We start from the raw sequence: 12,302 nt of genomic DNA, 5'->3' as shown, positions 1-12,302 counted from the left end.
CGGGAACTCGGCGAGAAGACGGAGAAACTCGTCCGCGGCGGAGAGCATGCTAGACAGTCTGATGGAGTCTGCTCCGCTGAGTGTACACGCGTATGAACTAAAGGTGACAGCGTCGATCAAGCGGCGGTGTTTGACATCCACCAGCAGTCCATAGGCGCACAGGAAATTTGCGCCGAGGAGGGAGATGGTCACGTTCGCTGTGACAAAGTCCCAGCCGAACTGCTGTCTGCCGGCCAGGATGTCTACTCCCGATGCGGGCAGGACACTCCTCTGTGCGCCCGTGTCGCACAGGAAACGCCGTCCGGAGATGGTGTCCTGGATGAACAGCAGCCTGCCTGCTCGGCCGACGCTCAGGGCCACTACTGAGCGCCGGCCCCGGCGTTTCCCGCCACGCTGAAGCTGCATGGCGATCGGCACCGCCTGGCTTTGGGCCCAAACTTTGCGTGGTAAAAACACAGGCCGGGGTCCTGCCGCCAACGAGGAGCTGTTGCTACGGCGGCGACCGTTGTGCCTCCAGGCAGTGGTGAATGAGCTGGGGCAGGAAGCAGCACGGCCGCGCAGTGTTGTTGACCAGCCAGGAAAAATTTATCAGCCACCTCGGCCAGAGCACGGCAGTCAGTGATGGCGGTGTTGGCCAGGGCAGCCCGTACCTGGGAAGGCAGCTGTCGCAGGAACAGGTGGACGAAGAGGAAATCGGGTTTATGCCCACCCAGGAGATCCAGCATCCTGTCCATGAGCTCAGACGGCTTGCTGTCGCTGAGGCCTTGCAGAGAGAAGAGCCGGCTAGCCCGCTCGGCGTCGGAAAGTTCAAAAGCTTTCAATAGATGGGCTTTGAGTGTCTCATATTTATCCTGCTGCGGGGGAGTTTTGAGGAGGCTCACCACTCGGGATGCAGTTGAACTCCCGAGGGCCGACACCACATAAAAGTATCTTGTGGCGTCCGCGGTGATCTCCCGAAGCGCGAACTGTGCTTCCGTCTGGGCGAACCAGGCTGAGGCCGACGATTCCCAGAACTCCGGTAGTTTGAGGGAAACTGCGTTAGTCGCCATGTTCGTGAAGAGCTGTCACTGGAAACGTCCAGCAGACAAATGTCAGGGTCACCAATGTAGAAGTGGCAGGAATGTGGAGACGGACAACTTCTCTCGTTGACTACACCAACTCGTGTGTCATTTATTTGAAACCAACAGAGCAAGACAATTTACATTGCGCTGCCCAAAAACACAACAACACTACGTCGAGCTGATGTCACTCAGAAAACCAGACTTTCTTAAAGGGACCGTGTCTCCTTAACCTTGAGAAGCACACAATATAACTGCGTGTGTTAAACATACCCAAACCACAGATTATGGTGAATAATGTCCATAGAGTCCACCACAGCATAATGAATTCCACTAAGTATCAGGCTATTTTAGCCCAAAACCTGGTTGCCTCTGCCAGGAGGTTGAGACTTGGCCGTGGAAGGACCTTTCAACCAGACAACGACCCCAAACATACATCAAAATCATCACAGAAATGGTCGTGGGAACACAACTTGTCTCCAGAACCCTTGTGAAAATCTGCGGTCTGAATTGAAGACGGCAGTCCGCAAGCACAAACCTAAGAATATCAAGGATCTTGAAATGTTCTGCATGGAGGAGCAGTCCCTCCCAAAGTGTTCTCCAACCTTGTCAGACATTACAGTAAGAGGCTATTGTACTAAACCATAAAACATTTTGTTTGAATAACGTATTGTGTTAAAATAAAAGTGTAGTCTCCCATATGTTTGAGCCCAAAATATGACTCATTGCATGTGTTGCATGCGACCGACCGAAACTTAAATCCGATTGACTCCAGATTTAAGTTGTTATAGTTGTTGTGTTATAGTGGTTAAAAGTTTTATTTTGGAGTGGAAAATGCAGAAATCGGACATGTAATGACCCGGAAGCGGTAGGCTATATTTGTTAAGTCTGTCTCGTCTTAGCTCTTGCAGTGTTCCTGAACACTAATATGAAACGGAACTTCTTTAAAAATGTAAAAGTTTATAGCCTGATATTATCGTTCTGAAGCAATTTTGCAAAACGTGATTGGCAGCCTCTCGTTCAGTGATGGATTACCTTTACTGACTGAATTAAGTCTCCAGAGTTGTTTATGCCGTTTGGACGTGAATGAGCCTGAGTGGTATGGCAAAACTGATTTTAAAATATCTTTAATTGTGGCACATGCATGTAAAAACAGTCAACATTGAAGAGATGTAAAATGTCAAAAATTAGCAAAAACTCAAATCACGCTGGAGTTGTCCTTTAACATAGCCTACTGTATGCTAAAGCGTTAGCAAGCGCACAAGGTAGATTTACGCACCAGATACACAGAGATCATTTTCATATATTGGCTCCTAAAAAGTTGTGTAGTCTTTAATGTGTTAATTACCAGTAACCTGATCCCAGTGTTTTGCTACAAAAATTAAGCTCTTCTCCCAGTCTGCACATGAAAGCTAAGAAAGGTTTCATTCCCAGGCAGTTCTAAAAAGATCCTAAGCCAAAGGTGGCACGCTATCAATCAATTATTAATTTATTTATTTATGTATTTATTTATGATTATTTATTTCACTGACACATATTTTATTTAATTGTGGCTATTTTGGTAAAAAAAAATATATATACATATAATATACATATATATATTGTACATTTATTTTACACTAGAAGTTGAATTTGGCGTCCTTGGAGCCGGCAAACGTTCACACAGCAAAACACTAAATAATATTAATACAATACACCAAAGAACCTGATTTCTGCATAGGGACATCAGTTGAGCCTTGGAGGTATGGCAAGCTGCCCGGTTGTCGCTGTGGGACTTAACCAAAGCAACTCTAAAATAGATGTCAAGTTTACAAATCAAATTTCTAGCTGTATGTACTAGAACGGTTAATAAAGTAGCTTTGCATAGCAAAGATATTATCTATTAACTTATTTAAAACACAGGGTCTCCAGCCTTATTCATTCTGTTTGTCCGCATCAGATTATCGTGGGCATTGTGTAAACCAGTATACCTGAGTATTGCCTCGTAAAGCTAAACTATTCATAGCATGGACTCATAAAATGGGCCTATATAATAATCAAGGTGTTGTTGCTTGCACTGAGAAAAACGACTTATTCAGAACTTCTACTATCTCTACCTTAAAGATGGCCTGGAAAAAAAAAACTCAGGAGGATGATAGTAACTGTAGACGTTAATTACACAATCTCATAAATTGCAAATGCTAAATTAATGATCCCCCCCCCCAGGCGATAGTAGGTTGGATTTGAAAGAAATAAAGATTTTTTTTATACTTGTTAATATGTTTGGCATGACAATGTACTGTATACAGCGTACTATTAAGTTTTTCAGCAGTTAAAAATATAAAGGGCAACATTTTTGTGACACTGCTGTACCATTTTAAAATATGTCTGATGGAAGCTTATATCATAGGAATCCTTTAATCAAAAATAAGTGCAAAAACTGTGCAAAAACTAACAATAATAATGGTGAACAACCGATGATGATGATAACCAACATAATTTTGTAGGGTAATAATGAAGGCAGTATCCTGTTTATATTTTATTTGTGAGGATGGATGGTGCATGAGAAAGCAGATGGCACGTGCCTTACCTTAGCCTAAGTGAGTACAGATTTGATCCTGTAGTTTCTTTATCACTATAGCAGAGAACAAAGATCAAGCATAAATTGCTAAAATGTAGGCCTATTTGAAAGCCACATATAATAAAAAAGAAAAAATCACATCTGGGAGCCGGGAGCATGCAGGACTAATGTTCCCTCTAAAATGTGAGCGTCGGTACAAGATAGTTTGATGATCTAATAATCTATCACATTGAATAATATTGTCAGTCATCGGTCATTGCTCGACTTGTAGAATTTAGAAAATTGACCTCCCTGGTTTCAGGAAAATATGGGTAACTTCATGCTTCTTCATATTTGCAGGATTTTGTGTTCATGCCGGAACCCATCTGTAACAGCCACCGATGAAAGAGGGAAGTATTTTCACGACGGACAAGCAAGCATGAGTACCCGAGTAGCAGGACGTCAGGTGAATTATGAAGCTAGAAAATAAGACAATTTCGCCTTATGTTTTAGCCAATTGGTTACTAGACTGAAAACCGACTTCATATTTCTAAAATGTCGTAGAAATGTTTGCGATAGAAGTTAGCAAGCCAGTAAACCCCCTTGATAACCTTGATGTTTGCTAACTTCAGCTAACGTTATCTCCATACTCCTTCCCTCCTCTGTAGCTACACTATGTCCATAGCAGTTACCTTTGTCCTGTTGTAACTTTTCAGCATAATGATATGGCTCTCCTTCGTTAGGGAAAAATGGGGATATAACTTGTGTTTATGGCCATCTTGTCTATTCCACAGGTTCTTCAATGGACTCTGAGAAAAGCCACTTCCCCTGTATTCAGTCCAGTTCAACCTGGGAGATGTCCTGTATCGCACCTGCAATCGCTCTCCATGGGGTGCAGATTCCTCTGTTCCTCCACCAACCAGAGTAACCTACAGTCACTGCAACACAACCATGAACTAGCTTCTTTTCCTAGGCAGCCGGTCATAGAGCTGTCCTTACGCTCTTTACTCGATATGGGCTTCACCGACACCCAGGCAGAGCAGGTGTACAAGGCAGTGTCCAAAGCCAGAGGAGGGAGTGCCGCAAAACATGCCCTCTCAACTCTCACGGCTCTTTTCGTCCTGGGCCTCAACCCCTCTAGCGTCCTGAAAGTGCTGGAGAAATGTCCTGAACTTTACCACGTCAAGGACTCGCAGCTTCATCAGCGCATAGCCAACCTGCGGAAACTAGGTTTAGCTGAAGGTGAGAGATCATGGTCTTTGTGCAGCATAGTTTATTTGAAGCATTGGGTTGGGCAAGTGCAGTTCATGCTCAGAAGCACTGGATATGTAATGTGTGCTCTGCATGAATATCCCAACATTATATCCCCTTGTGTCTCCCCGCAGGCGGTCTTCAGAGAGTGGTGGCCTATTACCCCCCGATCCTGAGCGTGCCTGTGAAGAGAATCAGAAGTGTGGTGCTGTTCCTCAGAGAGAAGTGTCTGTTCACCGTCCAGCAGGTCACAGACATCCTCAGAGATTCTCCAGCCGTAGTGCAGGAAGACCTGGGTCAGCTGGAGTACAAGTTCCAGGTCAGAATACAGACGTAATGAGAGACGAAGTAGACAATTGGTCCTGACATTGTCACACTGAGGAAAAGTCTTTTTATTTTTGATGCATTTTAAATGAAACATCAAGGAAATTGTCGAGTGCTGGTCCTGTTAGCCCACAGATTTATTGACTTCCTCAAAACTTGACTAAACATTGTAATTCTCACTTGGCTGTTGCAACAGTGTGGAATAGATAGGGTTTATTTCTGTGCTGTTTTTGCCTGGGAAGTGGCAACTGATTATTTACTATCACTGTCTTGCTATAAACACATCTAATTTGCACACTAGTTAATGCATTTAGTAGAACCTAGCATTAGTAGTTGCTTCGCTAAATTAGCCTCCTGGTGAGCTTTGGCTAACAATGCCTAAAGCCAGCTGTTTATTCAGGTTAACTGAGCTGACTCTTCTCAAGCTACAACTCATAGTGTTCCATTCACTCATAGTACCATTCAGTAACTTTTACTTATAACGCAATATAACTCATAACAATTTTTTTCAGGTATCTCTTTTTTTTTTCTAGCCAGATTGTTAAATATTTTGCCATTATTTGCACTCAGCTAATTCTCCAATGGACATCCATGATGTTGCTAGCCATGGTTGTTGGGAGATTTGTAATGCAACTGCAAAGCCTCCATAGTAGTGTAATTGAATATTAGTTATGCTCTTTAAGTGTGTGTTTGTCACTCTAAAGTGATTGTTGCAATTTTTGTCTGTTTGTAACAGTATATGTTCCCCCATCTTTCCACAGTATGTCTACTTCCGCATGGGTGTCAAACAAGCGGAGATGGTGAAGTCCAAGCTGTTCCGGTTCTCTCTGGATGAGGTGCGCTGCAGACACTGCTTCCTGGAGCGCAGGGGCCAGTACCAGACCCCAGACAAGAAAGGACAGACGGAAATCATCAACCCCAAACTCAGCAGCATCCTGCACGTTGACCAGGAAACCTTCCTCACAGAAGTTGCCAAGGCAGCAGCAGACGAGTATGACGTATTTCAGAAACTGATGGCGAGAGAATGGCAGGAAGAGGAGCAGCAGCAGCAGAGGGGCACCAAAGCTGATAGTGATGAAGATGAGGACGAAGAGGATGATGAGGAAGATGAAGAGACTGGAGGGAGGAGTGGATACATGAAGAGGAGGAAGAGATGAGGGTGAGGGAAGGAGGACTGTGGGAGAACTGAAAAAAATCAAAGAGGAGATTACATATTCTGCAAAATGACATTTACAGTTGTAACACTGGCAAATAAAAATGTCAACTGGTTGTTGTTGAACTCAAAGTTTTGTCAGGAGCGGCTATAGAGGATTCTTATCTAAAACACACCCAATTTTCTCCACAGTTTTGTCAGACATACTGTGAACAGACAAGCTTGAAAAACATGTCATTGGTGCTGTATCTCCAAGTTCAGATGGTTGTTCTCTCCTGAATTTACTCTCCACACTCCTTTGTTGTCCAAAGTTAAGTGAACAGTGAGGTTTGAAGTTGAATTCTGTGCTTGGTCAGGTTCACTTGGAGATATACGTATATTTCATCATTATTATCTAAGTGGCCTCATCCGGATATGAGATGTGATGATGTCAACATTAGGCTAAGGATAAGGACACTTTGTATTGATAAGTTATAACAACAGTTTGTGTATTCTGTCTGGGGTGAAGATGGTGAGAATAACTCCAGACATCTCTTCCCTCTGATAAAGGTTTTTGACTTTCCTTTAGTGGCCTCAGAAGTTGGGTTAAAGCAATTTGTCAGCGGCTTAATTGCCTTGATGCTTGATGCGATGTAATTAAGAGGGAAAGTGTGAGCCTAATCCGTTTAATGAAGTTCTTTAAGTGGTTTTCAAATGAGTTCTTACAAATTAAATCAGATTTGAAACTCAGTTAGAGGACATTGAACAAGTAACATGAGGAACAGCTAAGAGGTTGGAAGCACCACCCCGTTACTATGTGACAGCCGAGTGGCCATAGCTTTCTACATCCCTGTATTATCTGTATGAGTCAACAGAGAGTACATCAGCAGATAAGACCAGTGAGTGACTAGAGTCGTTCAGAGCAGCCATTGATTTATAGAAGCATAAAGTCTAATGGATGAGCAACACTTGTACGTTTGTCTGCTCTGGACATCAGGTAAGAAAACTCATTCAGGCTCTATTTGTTGCTGAGGGGAAATGATTTCAACCAAACATCACCTTTGGTCAATCAATAATTTGTCAATAGGTGTGTCTGTGCAGTGTTTGAAAAGAACCAAGTGATTTTCAGGTTTTTGTTTTGAGAGTTTGAACATGGAAGGGAAGCTGTATGTAGCTGTATATATGTAGACAATGTATGTATGTGGCAACATTATCATATTTGTATTACTGCCTTAAATAATCATCAATTTAATGAAAATGTTAAACCCTGTTGTGCCACCTGATCGTATATCTTAAAGATAAAGTTGTGCAAATTTAAATTTGAAGAAAGAGTGTTTCATCCAAACTGCAACTAAGAGATGTAATGTCTATATTTAAAAATACATTCAAATTATTATTATATTGATTATAAATATTTCTTAAAGGATTCAGTTTGCAACATAACATTCAAGGGACAAAGTCCATTACTGTATGCTGTGGTTAATATTTAAATTTTGGTGTTTCGCTGTTTGCTCATTTTAATAATGATATGGAAATTGTTGTCCAACAAGCTTTAAAAAGTCCCACCTATCTAATCCTGAGTCAGCAGGAGGCAGCTTGATAATGTAGACAAATGCAGTAAAGTTTTGCCCAACCTGCAGTATAGCAAGATGATGTATATGTGAACAACAAGACAGATTTTAATTAAAATCCATACAGTAGATAATACACAGTTGCTGATAAAAGGCTCCTCTGTGTGGAGACCTATGTTTGGTCACTGTAGTCAATTAGGTTGCAATGCATTGTGGTTATCATATAAAATAGTCTCTCACTATTTGCATTTATATTATATAATTTGCCTAAAGTAAGTAGTAAAAATGGTCAACAAGGCTTCAACAAAATAGGTTTTGGAGCTGGTCCACGCAGAAGGTAGCCTAATATTAATTCCTGTCTGTTTTCATTCCCAGGAACCTGCTGGAGGAAGTAGGCTACAAACCATAAAGCACAAGTCACACATCAATATCACGGGCAAACAAATTAAAATTTTTACACACAATAGAAAGTGTATTTCATAGCATCTGTATCTGTTTCAAACCCCAAAGACAAAATGACTTCAATAAAAATGGCAAACCTCACACAGGAGTGGGTCGAGAATCTGCGGAGGTGGAACCTAGAACTGTTCTTCATCCCCACCACCATCATCACTCTGGCCACCTTGCTCGCCAACCCTGTCCTCCTGACATGCATCTTCCTGTCCCGAGCCTTGCGTCAGGAGACCCGTTACCTGCTGGTGGCCAACACCCTGGTGGCAGACATTCTCTTCCTCATCCTGAACCTGGCCACAGTGTTCTGCAATGCCTTAGGAGCCAAGATGCCCTTGCTCCTGTGTGAGCTGATTAACGCTGTCACCGTCACCTCCTACTGCTGCGTCATCCTCACCGTCACCCTCATGGTGGCCGACACCTATGCGGCGGTCCGCTGGCCGCTCCGTTACCACGACCTGCTGCCGCCCGCCCGCACCCACCGCATCCTGGTGGGGGTGTGGGTGCTGGCAGCCATGTACCCCCTCTCCCTGGTGATCGTGATGGAGGTGGAGAGGGACAATCCCCCTGAAAACATAGCTGTGTGTCTGGTCCTCATCTCCCTCGGCTTCATGGAGGCCAAGAACATGGTGTGGGTCCACATCTACTTCAGCATAGCAGCGGTCATCTGTGCCTTGCTCATTTTTTACTGCTACATACGGCTCTACATGGTAACTAAAACCCAGGGCATCTGGCAGAGCCGCTTCTCCAGGGCGCGGGTCACCTTGTTGGCCCACGGCGTCCTGCTGCTGCTCTACTTCGCCCCGGGCGTGGTCTTCACCGTGGAGCTCTCCCTGTTCCAGACAGAAGGCATAAGCCTGGACATCCGTGTGTGGATCAGCACAGTCAATATGTGTGTTTTCATGTTGCTGCCCAGGGCGTTTGCTCCTTACCTGTATGGGCTGAGGTACAGGGAGATCTCTGACACTGTGCTGCAGCTGCTACATCGACACAGGAGACTCAGTCAGGTCACGGTGGCTTAAAGACACACTGGAACTGTCATTCACACACACTGGTGAAATAAGAATTAGCACTTCAACTCGACCAATGATTGAAAAAATAAATCAAATCTCTTGTGATTTATATACTTCAGTTGTATTGTCTAATTTGTCCTCCAGAAAATGAAGAAACTACTCTTCCAATGTTATGTGCTTCATATGAGGTTTGGCTCACCTCCAACACCCTGCTTTGCTGTTTAACATAACATCACTCATAGCTGTTGTGAAATGTAAATGTTTCTGTGAAGAATTCAACATCCCTGCCAACTTTAGTATTTGCTCTTGTGTTATTTTCATAAGCACTGCATTTCTTTAGGTAGTTTTATGGTATTTTTTTTTTTTTGGAGATGCTTGTGAGTCTTTCTTTGTTTCTTCAGTTCTTTGTTTGTTGTCTGTTTTAAAGAGGGCTCCAACTGAAAATACTGTGCTGAACTCTGTTGCTGTCCAAGCTTTTGTCTCATTGATTCTTGTGCTGAGTCGTCATTAAACCCATAATAGATATGTCGAATAAATTCTTTTTACCAAAATATGTGTGATATCATCATTACGTAATGTAAAAGCCATGTAGAACCTACCGCTCAGACTCAGTTTTATGGCCATAGTAACAAAGCACTTAACTCCATTTGCCTCCAAAGTCTTGTTTGTCTAAAACTGGGTGTCCAAGGAGATCATTAACAAATGGCTAATCGACTTGGCATTTTCAGGCACTAGAAGAGACAGGGAGCAGCATCTCCTCTCACTCAGTGTCATTAGCCAGCCCAGGACGGGGTTGTGGATGGAGGTGAGGCGGACAGGCTGGCTGCAGTGATGGGGACTGACAAGGACCCGATTAGTGACCCGATTATGTCTCTGCTGTGTGCCATCGGTAACTGGTACAACAGCTCTGGCCTGGCAGAGAGACACATGCGTCTGTCCACTGAGAGCAACGCCTCTGACCCGCTGCAGAGACAGGTGGAGCTCTTCATCAGTGAGTGGAACGTCCTGCTGTCTCTGCACCACATCAGGGTGCTGCAGCTGTGCCCCATCTTAGGCTTCATGGCTGTTTCCTTGGTGATTCCTGTCATCCTGGCCAAGATCCTAACCAGGTGAGTCATGCACACCTACGCACACACACACACACACACACACACACACACACAGAAATATACAAGAAAGTCTACCAATTTAAAATACATCTATTATGTTCCTGCCATCCTCCTAGGCGCCAGATGCGTCAGGAGACACGCTACCTTCTCCTGGCCAATGTGTTGCTCAGTGATCTGCTGTTTCTGACGACGTACATGCTCAGTACCTGTGTGAACGCAGCAGGGGTGCTGATGTCCGAGTGGGCCTGCGCTACTATGTTTTTCCTGCTGGGGGTGCTATACAGCTCTGGGATCCTCAGCACCAAGGCTATAGTCCTGGACACCTCACTGGCAGTGCTGGCCCCCCTGCGGTACTTTGCCCTGTGGCCAGTGTCCAGGTACGGGTCGTAACAAAAAAGGCATTGAGATAGTTAACCATGGTTTTGTGGTGAAATACAATACAATTCTTTGCTATCTTTGTCATTCTGTTCAAGTGTCTGTCTCCTTCATTCTCGCTCTCACTCTCTCACATTGTAACATACCATTTATGTGTCCCGCTCCCTGTCTCTGTAGGACCAGGAGGGCCATTGTAGGTATCTGGGCCGTGTCGGTGCTCTTTCCAGCAGGGTCTGCAGGTGTGTTTGTGTGGTACCACGCCACTGACCCTTGCTCCCTCCACATCTGCTCTGCGCCTCTGCTCCTGGTGCTCACCGTCAGCCTCTCCACACCCTTGCAGGTGGATCACAAATCCTTGATCACAAATCACGTGTGCTATTGTTTTTATCAATTTCCATACTTTCCCAAAAGTGCCCTAGAATCTAGATCACGATCTGAGCCTCATGTAGCTGCAGTGGCACTGTCATTACACAGCCTTACATCACATGTGCGTCTAATTCATTTATGTATTGACTGATGTTTTCCACAGATGACTTTGCTCCTGACAGTGACCGTCATCCTGCTGATCTTGCTCCTGGTCTTCACCGGTTATGTGGTTCTGTACTGGCGCACTCGCATGGCGGGCATCTGGAGGGATCAGCGCTCGTCCCGGGCCAAAGGAACCTTCCTCATCCACTATCTCCACCTCTTCCTGTCCTGCTGCCCCTTGCTGGTGGTGGCCATTGAGCTGCTGCTGTACTGCCATCACGGCGTCCAGGACCTGCGTGCCAACCTGTGTGTGTCTCTGGTGGTGTGTAACTTGCTGCTGGTGCTGCCCAAGGCCCTCGCACCCTACCTGTACGGCTTAAGGTACAGAGACCTGAGAGGGGTCCTGCTCAACTTCTACGGTCTGAAGAGGCCCTCCGCTGTCGCCCCTTCGATGTGACTTAGGGGTGCATGAAATACAACAAAGGACTGTGCAAGGACAGCACCGTGTGTGTGTGTTTCTGTCATTATTGTATCTCACCTAATGTTGGTCATGATTATTTAGATGGCTTTGTCTGTGTACTAACTGTGAGGTGTATGTATGTGTGTATACATGCTGCAATGACTATCCATAAGAGACGAATGTTGTGTAAAGGGGACAATTCTCCCACTATTTGGTAATACACACAGTTCAAAACAGAGTAAGTGGGTCAGTGATGAAGCCGGGAGCCTTTTCAAGGAACTCAGTTGCTAGCTCTCTGAAATGTGGTGCAACAGCATAAGGAAGTTGTGACATCCTTTGTTCCACCGAAGCTCCTCCTTCCTCCTCACCTGAAAAACAGTGTGTAGCATGCTGTGTTTCATCCTGTTTTCACGTGTCCTGGTATCATATTACAGCTGGAAAACATCTCTTTGTTTAGCACACATACCTTTTTTTTTGTATTTGATTTAGCCTACCATTGTATGCCTATGGAACCACTGCAAACAAATTATTCTGGAGCATGGAAATAAACAC

At 44.4% G+C, this 12,302-nt stretch overlaps 3 protein-coding genes across 3 annotated transcripts; all 3 read left to right on the top strand.

Moving 5' to 3' along the window:
• Positions 1-4,035: 4,035 nt before the first annotated feature.
• Positions 4,036-6,369, top strand: mterf4 (mitochondrial transcription termination factor 4). Its single transcript, XM_071926919.2, has 4 exons — positions 4,036-4,063; positions 4,392-4,839; positions 4,983-5,167; positions 5,934-6,369. Exons 1-4 carry the CDS (start codon positions 4,037-4,039, stop codon positions 6,327-6,329), a joined length of 1,056 nt encoding a protein of 351 aa, XP_071783020.2. The 5' UTR covers position 4,036; the 3' UTR covers positions 6,330-6,369.
• A 2,021-nt stretch (positions 6,370-8,390) lies between these two features.
• On the top strand, positions 8,391-9,769 carry LOC139932935 (putative G-protein coupled receptor 148). The gene has a single exon (XM_071926907.2). It carries the CDS (start codon positions 8,391-8,393, stop codon positions 9,345-9,347), a length of 957 nt encoding a protein of 318 aa, XP_071783008.1. The 3' UTR covers positions 9,348-9,769.
• Positions 9,770-10,205: 436 nt separating this feature from the next.
• Positions 10,206-11,747, top strand: LOC139932889 (putative G-protein coupled receptor 148). The gene is made up of 4 exons (XM_071926826.2): positions 10,206-10,447; positions 10,564-10,830; positions 11,009-11,162; positions 11,352-11,747. Exons 1-4 carry the CDS (start codon positions 10,206-10,208, stop codon positions 11,745-11,747), a joined length of 1,059 nt encoding a protein of 352 aa, XP_071782927.2.
• Positions 11,748-12,302: the final 555 nt, after the last annotated feature.

Source organism: Centroberyx gerrardi, chromosome 13, assembly GCF_048128805.1.
Source record: "Centroberyx gerrardi isolate f3 chromosome 13, fCenGer3.hap1.cur.20231027, whole genome shotgun sequence".
Classification (NCBI taxonomy): Eukaryota; Metazoa; Chordata; class Actinopteri; order Beryciformes; family Berycidae; genus Centroberyx; species Centroberyx gerrardi.
The sequence above is the reverse complement of the archived record's forward strand: the minus strand, read 5'-3'. Positions and strand labels throughout refer to the sequence as shown.

Coding starts and splice junctions, on each gene's coding strand:
- mterf4 (XM_071926919.2), top strand. CDS start 4,037: ATGAGTACCCGAGTAGCAGGACGTCAG. Junction 4,840..4,982: donor GAAACTAGGTTTAGCTGAAG/GTGAGAGATCAT, acceptor GTCTCCCCGCAG/GCGGTCTTCAGAGAGTGGTG. Junction 5,168..5,933: donor AGCTGGAGTACAAGTTCCAG/GTCAGAATACAG, acceptor ATCTTTCCACAG/TATGTCTACTTCCGCATGGG.
- LOC139932935 (XM_071926907.2), top strand. CDS start 8,391: ATGACTTCAATAAAAATGGCAAACCTCACACAGGAGTGGGTCGAGAAT.
- LOC139932889 (XM_071926826.2), top strand. CDS start 10,206: ATGTCTCTGCTGTGTGCCATCGGTAACTGGTACAACAGCTCTGGCCTG. Junction 10,448..10,563: donor CTGGCCAAGATCCTAACCAG/GTGAGTCATGCA, acceptor CCATCCTCCTAG/GCGCCAGATGCGTCAGGAGA. Junction 11,163..11,351: donor GCCTCTCCACACCCTTGCAG/GTGGATCACAAA, acceptor TGTTTTCCACAG/ATGACTTTGCTCCTGACAGT.